This window comes from Solanum pennellii, chromosome 11 (assembly GCF_001406875.1).
Source record: "Solanum pennellii chromosome 11, SPENNV200".
In the NCBI taxonomy this organism is placed as follows: Eukaryota; Viridiplantae; Streptophyta; class Magnoliopsida; order Solanales; family Solanaceae; genus Solanum; species Solanum pennellii.
Window position 1 is genome coordinate 58857918 of NC_028647.1, and position 8907 is coordinate 58866824.

Consider the following 8907-nt stretch of genomic DNA (forward strand, 5'->3'; position numbering starts at 1 on the left):
CAATGAGATGGATCGTGGTGCTGCTGTATATGAGCGAGCTTGTGGATTATGTAGACAAACCGGACATGATAGGCGTCGATGTCCAGATCGTAATTAAAATTAAGTGGAGAATTGTTGATTAGTTTAATTGTGTTTATTCCAAATGTGGGTCAATGTCTAGTTTTGATCATTTTCTTTCAGTTAGCTACTGTAATGTAATTCAAATAATAATTAATTTTTTGCCTTTTGTTGTATAGTTTGGAGCTTATTCAGTTAGTTACATTGTTGTGTTGCATTGTTCATATATATATATATATATATATATATATATATATATGCATATATATATATATAGCAGACATAGCAGATGCCAAACAATAATACATAATTGGTGCCATTTAGACAAACAATAATACATAATTAGTGCCATTTCAGACATAGCAGATGCCAAACAATAATACATAATTAGTGCCATTTCAGACATAGCACACATTTCACACATTTCGTGCCATTTCAGACATAGCACACATTTCAGACATAGCACACATTTCACACATTTCGTGCCATTTTTCTGGTTAAAGGATAACGAACAATTCTGTCTTATACATTGAAATTTAAGACAGAACAAAACACTACACTAAATTTACAGAACAAAACACTGCACTTAATTTACAGAACAAAACACTGCACTAAATTTACAGAACAAAACACTGCACTAAATTTTACAGAACAAAACACTGCACTAGAATGTCTCATAGTTGATCTCAAAATCAAGCTTCAACGATAAGTGCCATAAGAAACTAGAGTTATGTCGACAAAAAAAGAAGTTAGGCCTTGCTTTGCTCAAAGTTCAAACAGGAACAGCAGAACTGAATTGGAACTAATACTTCCCAGAAAGCTCACAAATAACAGCTGCAACAGCACAACTTTAACACTGCTCCAAAAGATAGGCATCAAATTAAAACTAAATTAACAGGAGTTAAAGCAAATTACCACTCGCGATGTGTCCACAAATTCAATACAACAACATACCGAATGTAATCCACCACAGTCTGGGGCGGTTCACAGAATCATCCTTTGCCTTTTTTCTTTGTCAACACAGAAACTTTTGTTTTGTTCTTTTGGCCGTGCTGATTAAGATAATGACTCCCTAAAAGTAGGAACAACTTTTCAGTTATTCAACTAAAAAAAACACTTATTCAAAGAATAATGTGAAGATTTTAACATACCAGTCCTACAAAGCTTAGGAATGATTGTACGCTTTTTCTTCACTAATGGTTCACCACCTTGGCTTGCACCTTGATTCGCATCCTCCAACTCATCACCATCCACAAAGTTTGGGGCGTTGTCAAAATGTTGAGGTTGATTACTACCAAATACATTTTCAAGTGATGAAAGACTTGGGTTCCTTGATATTTGTGGAGTCTGTGGTGTCGTGTACGTCACATTCTCAATGTTTGTTGGTTCATAATTCAAAACTGCTTGGGAATGTTGTGTGGTTTGATCATCTTCACTCATTTCAATGGGTACTCGACCTCTCTCAATAGCACGTACCTTCCTACCCGCAACACCACCTTTTCCTCGCCGACGAATAGGAGGATGCAAATGGTCAGACATTATCTCCTCTCTTCTATAATTTGCTTGAACATGAGTCCTATCTGCCTCTTGCACATATGCCAAACAATTAGATCCTTCATCCCGCACCATTGCACGAAACCCGTAAAATTCCTCCATTGATGGATTTTCACCGAGAGATATTGCTTTATTAACCATCAAATGAATATGACGCACCTGTCCAAAATAACAAAACTTGCCTCAAAATTCAAAATTAACCCATTCTAGCTATAGTTCGAAAGAAATCATTTATGCTCCAAAAATTAATAAGTTAATATCAAACTTACCATTGTTTCGTATGTCGTCGCATTAGGCACGTAACCTTGTTGTTGTTGAGGACTCGAAATAGGATTACCAATGATAAAACGAGTAATACGTCTAAACCAAATAAGGTAGGGATCATCATACCGAAGTGATCCATGAAGGATTGGTGCATTCCATACATATTGATCAATATGGTTCCAAAAATGCAACCATTGTGCATGCTCTAACTCCCAATTTGTGTTTGATCTTCCTCGACGATCATGGTTAAAATGTGTAGCGTCAAATGCAAATGAAGATGGTATCGCTTGTACCAATCCAAATTGCCTCATAACTCGATCGGGTAAATGAACCTCAACAACATCCCAACAAAAAATTGGAACTCTAGCACGCCATATGTCTCTTCCAACGCGGCAATATTCGGGAAGACTCTCAATTATGTCAGAAGAATATGGTTCCCAAATAAACTATAAAAAAAGTACTCACAATTACAATATATACGAAAGTTAAGAGAAAATTAGTACAAAATCTTACCTGATCTTCTGTCATGGAATCCAGCGCATCCCTGAAAACTCTTAACACGTGTTTGGTAGTGTCGGTCCAACTAAAATGTGCATACCATCTAGCAGCATGTGGACCCCTTGGTAAACCAACAGGGAAAATATTCCTTGTATCTCTTTTTGCTACAATCTGAGGCGTAAGGACGGTAACTCTCTCCCATGCCCAAATCTGGACATAATAGATAATTATAAACTAGATAAAATTTCAATAAATACTAAGTGTAATTATTGAGTATACCTGAAGTAGTGGTAGGAATCCAGCAATCTCATTTTGGCTACTTTGGGAGGCTTTACAAAGAAAACGATACAAATATGCTAGGGTTGCACTACCCCAACTGTAAGACCCTACTGTAGTGATATCCTCCAGCATAGGCAAGTACATAAGCTTTAAAAGACCACCAGATGTGTCTGCCAATAGTAAACCAGCAATCATCCAAAACATATAACACCTAGCTTTCTCATTGACCATATCCTGTGTTGCCAAGTCGGGTAATCGTGGTTGAAGTCGCAAGTGTGCATTAAGCGCAGAAACCTTGAGACTACTATGTTTAAAGTCTTGAGGTTGTGGACTAAAACCTAATAATCTTTGACAAATATTTTGCCAATCCACTACAGACCTCTGTGGCTCATACCCAACTACCGCATTACCTTTCACGGGTAAGCCATACAATATCTCCACGTCCTGTAAAGTGATCGTACTCTCACCCGTCCTAAAGTGGAATGTATGAGTCTCAGGCCGCCATCTCTCAACTAGTGCGGTGATTAAGCTACGATCAATTACAGGCCTATGAGACCTATAAACACCATATAATCCAGATAGTTTAATCACATCTAGGACTCGTGGATGAATGGGATGTTCATTTACTAGGTCCCAAAACTTCCCATCACATTTTCTTGTGTTCAAAATCATATTATCATTCCCTATCCATATATCTCGTGACCTATGAGTGAGCTATCCAGTTAATACAGACGGATCAAGTGGACCGGGATCCAATTGGTATGCATTATTAGCAGCCATAAAATAAATACCTACACAGAAGTAAGAATACAACGTAACTTAGAAGCTTTTCTCAATCTACGAGTGCAAGAGTTGTTAAATATATAGTGATTGTAAATTATGTTTACATGACAGAAACAATCAAAAGCACAACAGTTTACTGCTTAAGATTTGGTAAGAGTGGCAGGGGTTAACCTATAACCCACTCAATCACCCACCCGATCACTCACTTAGTTAATTACAGATATACCCTTGTGCTGTAAACTGATATATCCTCTCTATATGCATTTTGTAGGAGAGGCAACCCGAGTACTTCTAGGCAGGTTCTAAATAATGATCAATATATTATGTATGATATATTTACACAACATAAAACCATGCATGTACACAGCAAATCGCAGGCACAGATTAAAAGATAAGGACAGAGCAGCTTCAATAATTGCAAGAGACTATTCCTGTTTAGGATCATTATAGCTTCAATAGTTAAGTACTTGCTATCTATGTTAGCAGACAAAACTTTGACCAAAGCAGAGACTCTATTTGCGAGGGAAAATGAATTCCCTTCCTTCTTAAGCAAACTAAGCAACTGGTACTACAACAAATCGACCTATAACCCACTCACTCACTTAGGTAATAACAGAGTAAATCGACCTATAACGCAGTTACTCACTTAGTTAATTACAGACAAACTCTTGTGCTGTAAACTGATGCATCCTCCCTATATGTAGAGAAGCAAGCTTTGTATCAATGTATTATGTATGATTTACACAGCATAAAACTAGATGCATATAACAGCAAATCACAAGCATGCATTATAAGAAAAGGACATAGCAGCTTCAATAATTGCAACAGAGTATTCCTGTTAAGGGTCATTGCACTTCGATAGTTAAGTAATTGCTAATCTATGTTAGCACACAAAATTTTCACCAAACAATCGGCATCATCAATACCTAGGAAGCACGGAAGTGCGAACACAATTGTGGCTGATTACTTGCCTCCTAATGAGCGATTTCAAAGGTTTAAGATGAAGAAGGTAGGGAGATGAAGAATCACAAGACATGGAAGCTTACCTCTAAGCAGTGAATGCTCCTACTGATCTGGATCGCTACAACGAAGAGATCGAAAGCAGGGAGAAAGGCGAATGTTTCGGTGGTTGCCTAAAGGAAAATAACAAATTCATCAACTATAAGATAAACTAAATCAATGTATGACAAAATTACCTGAATCACAAAAAGAACTCTTCATTATCAAAGTTTTTTTTACCTTATTAAAGCAGATCTGAAGCCGTTTTCAAGTGGGTTTTCTTAGGGTTTTCTTGGAGGGTGGTCTCAGCCGAGTGCCAGCGAGTTTGGGGAAATATGGGTTGCAATCGAGTGCGATAATACCTTTTATCTTTCTCGTTTCAAAAAAAAAACACAGAGAAAAGAGAGAAAGAGGAGAAGGGGCTAATGTATGTTTACGCTTCAATGGGGGTTTTTTGTTCTAGTATATATGCTTAAAACGTTATTCCCAATAACGTATTAGAGTTAAAACGTAATTTTCAGTTACGTATTATTATTAAATTATATATGCTTAAAACGTTATTCCCAATAACGTATTAATAGAGTTAAAACGTAATTTCCAGTTACGTATTATTATTAAATTATATATGCTTAAAACGTTATTCTCAAACGTATTAGAGTTAAAACGTAATTTCCAGTTACGTATTATTATTTAACGTCGTTAGCAGACTGTCCCTTTTCTCATTAAATTTTTTAAAATAAAATAATTTTTAAAAAAAATAAATAAAGTATAAAACGTTACTGTGAACCACGTTTATACTAGCTTTGTAAACAAAATTAAAAACATACTATTTTGGTGAATTGATTTATAGAATGGCTTATTTTGGTTAAAAATTCATTTATAGTAGAGGAAATATTCCTAGCAATGACTAGAAAGATAACGGGATAGTAAATAATGAAGATAAATGGCCTAAAGGTTACATATGTTACAAAGAATAATGAGTGAAATAATGTGAGGGCATCCAATGTCACTAACATGCAAAATGAAGAGTTGTGAACTTTTTAAATGGTTGTGACTTTTCTGATAAGGCACTATTTCATAGTTAATACTTTCATACTAACCTTTTTGGGCCAATGATAAAGATTCTCAGAAAAAAGTGAAGTTTTCGAGCATTTGAAGGGAAAGTTCACCTTCCATGTAATCCCAATGAACACAAAATCAGCTGATTGAGTTCATGAGAGACCCCAGACATGTAGATATATCAATTTGTTCACTATTTGCCAAGTCGTGAATGATTCTGAAAATTTGTACAACAGTTCACGAGTATCTTTATCAAAAATTATGAAGCACAGATCTGCAGTACAACCAAAATAAATGGAATATCCACTAGATCATCTTCTACTCCTTGATGGACCACCAGATTTTTCTAAAGTTCAATAATACCTATCAAAACCAACATTTGTGAAAGACTCTATAACTAACGGTTGGTTGTCAAAGACTCTATAACTAACGGTTGGTTGTCACTTGTCAACATCCTCAATGTCAAAATTCAGATTATGTGTGGTGGTGTAAGTGATGACAAAAATCCGAAGCTGTGGAGTCCGATTGCATCTCATCCTGCACTAGTGATCATACGGCAAATGGAAGAGACCATACTAGAATGACTCCCTTGCATCACTTCCGCCCAATCTTGCAGTGCCTTCCACTGATTCAAATAGGGTGTTGAACTGCACAACAAGCATGCTAACAGGACAGAGAGGCATGGAGTAGGAACAATAATGTAACAAATTAAGCTTTGTATTGATAATCAAAGTAACTAATTACAAATAGATTGTTCATGCAGTCAATGAGCAAATGAAAAATAGATAAGGGATATTCTATGAGTGTTATTATAAAATAGCTAATCAAAAGAAAATAAAATAACTCATACACCTAGTTTGGATGGTTGTTACCCGGTGTATTGTATTGTACTATTACTTTAAATACAATGTGTGTTTTGATTGTTACTTAAATATTATTGTATCGTATCGTTAGGTAACAACAAAAAGTCCCATTTGTGTAATAACGGATTTGATATGCATGATTGCATCATTACCTTAGTATTTTCTTTTTTCTTTTATCTTTACTTATTATTTAATAATTATATTTTATCCTTTTACCTCTACCTTTTTATAGTAGCTCTACCATATATCCTACTTTTCTTGTCATTTTATCTTTCAAATTGTTGGTGTGAGACATTATGTAATGACGGAAATGAATACAATCTATCCAAACGTTGTATTTATTAAAATAATATAGGACAATATGAAACAATCATCCAATTAGAGTGTAAATAAGCCCTAATGGATTATTTTCCTCTTCTGTATATAGGCATCTTTTTAGGACTTCAAGTGTAATTTAACAATCCCCCATTCATAACAGCATTAATCACCTTGGTTCGCTGAGCACAAAGACATATCACAACATAGCAGGGAAGAGACAAATACCATGCCACCAAAAGATAACATTTCTGCAATGAAGATGAACCATAAAAAAATTGCAAAATCCTTCATGTGTCAGCTTCAGAGGTAACAAGTAATCTCATAGTAGTTCTTCCCAACAATCTAAGTGAATGCATCCTATTCCTCAAATCTGAATCAGTGGTTATCAAAATCCAATCGCCACCTTCATCTTCATACTTTATTGAAAACCTTTCAAGTATATTCTTAAGCCTCTTTTCCACTTCCCCCTCCATTCTACCCTCGTTGATGAAAGGAGAGTTGAAACTTTATGATATCACCTCTATATGTAACCTTTATCGTCATCACACTATCACAAGGTTTTCCTGTGCAGGAGATATTTTGTGACCCAAATAATCTATGCCTTTTTCTTGGGAAAGAGCAGAACATTGTTGATCGACCACATATGGTTCCGCACCTTGAAAAGATACGCCTTGGCTAACATGGACATTAACCTTTCTAGTCTTGTAATTTGGCCATCTAGTGATTTCATATTCTTTACATATTTGTTTCAGTGTTGCTCGACTAACTGCAATAAAAGAAGTACACAAAAAGGGATTTCAGTGAACCTATGCATAAATCATTTCGGTTAAAGGCATATGAGCATACATATATATAATAGCACAAAAAGAACTACGAACCTCAAATGAGCTAAAGTTAGTGCACTTACCAGGTAGATTTTTGGCAGCATCTTGAAGAGTCATGCCAAAATGTTGCTCCATAATCTTGCGAGTAATCCCATAATCTTTTTCTATCCTTTGTATTATGTTTTTCTTATGCAAATGGATTTTATTGTTGTTAGTCATTGCATTTCCCGCAGAATAGATTTCAATATTTGGTTGCTCAAAGTGTGAATCAAGTTGCATTATTTCAAGTGTATCCTCAATGTGGTCATCATGTGCTACATCCAAGTTAACTTTTCCACTGTTTATCACAGCTTCCTCTATTGGATGAGGAAGTAACAGATCAACTTCCATTGTCCTGTCAATTTTCTGCTGAATGTCTCTCAAAGTGAGAGTCTTTCCATTATATAGAGAGAATAAAGATTACACATCCCTAAAGATCCGTCATTTCTATCCTAAAGATCAGCTATTCAATCTCTATAAATCTGCTATTCAATCCCTCCAAATCCGCTATTCTATCACAATATTTATTCCTTTGATTCTACAACAAATCTATATGCTCATGCTAATTTATATCACTATATAATTACATTAATATATACAATTATTTAGATTTCCATCATGCTAACATCCCCCCTCAAATTGATGTCGGTGGATAAAGAAGCATCAATTTGCCTACTAGAAACTGATGGCGTTGTCGTGCCATAGATTTTCTAAATGCATCAGCTATTTGAAGATCACTGGATACATGTCGAAGAGTAATGACTCCTTTATCTACAGCTTCTCGTATATAAGGACAACCTATTTCGATGTGTTTGGTCCTCTCATGAAAAACTGAATTAGTAGCAATCTGAATAGCACTTGTATTATCAGCATGGAGAGGAGTAGGATGAGATTGAGGAAATCCAATCTCAGCAAGTAATCCACAAAGCCATACAACCTCAGAGCAAGCAGTAGACATGGATCGATATTCAGCCTCTGTTGAAAATTTTGACACATGATCTTGCTTTTTACTCTTTCAAGATATCAATGACTCTCCAAGAAACATGCACCAACCAGTGACTGAACGATGAGTATCAGGACATCTCGCCCAGTCAAAATCACTAAAGCAATAAGACGAATAGGAGAACCACTTGGAAAGAATAATCCACGAGTAGATGTTCCTAGAAGATACCGAATTATGCGATGAACAGCCACCAAGTGGAGATGACGAGGAGCTTGCATAAACTGACTAACTTGTTGAACTACAAAAGAGATATCAGGCCGAGTAATAGTAAGGTAATTTAGACTCCCAACTAATTGTCGAAACATAGTTGGATCAGGAAGAATATCGCCTTCCTCTTGATGATACTTCATATTCAATTCCAATAGAG

General features: G+C 35.7%; 1 protein-coding gene across 1 annotated transcript; it reads right to left on the reverse strand.

Annotated features, from left to right (window-relative positions):
• Positions 1 to 1017: 1017 nt before the first annotated feature.
• On the reverse strand, positions 1018 to 3361 carry LOC107004261 (serine/threonine-protein phosphatase 7 long form homolog). The gene is made up of 5 exons (XM_027912897.1): positions 2653 to 3361; positions 2389 to 2583; positions 1881 to 2321; positions 1209 to 1770; positions 1018 to 1129 (listed from the first exon to the last, which is right to left on the reverse strand). The coding sequence occupies exons 1-5, from the start codon at positions 3322 to 3324 to the stop codon at positions 1050 to 1052; spliced, it is 1950 nt and encodes a 649-aa protein (XP_027768698.1). The 5' UTR covers positions 3325 to 3361; the 3' UTR covers positions 1018 to 1049.
• Positions 3362 to 8907: the final 5546 nt, after the last annotated feature.

Bases quoted from the DNA above. Each gene is read 5' to 3' on its own strand.
- LOC107004261 (XM_027912897.1), bottom strand. From the start codon at position 3,324: ATGATTTTGAACACAAGAAAATGTGATGGGAAGTTTTGGGACCTAGTA. The intron at 1,771-1,880 runs GTAAGTTTGATA...TATTTTGGACAG, and splicing joins CGACGACATACGAAACAATG to GTGCGTCATATTCATTTGAT. The intron at 1,130-1,208 runs GTATGTTAAAAT...TCCTACTTTTAG, and splicing joins TCCTAAGCTTTGTAGGACTG to GGAGTCATTATCTTAATCAG.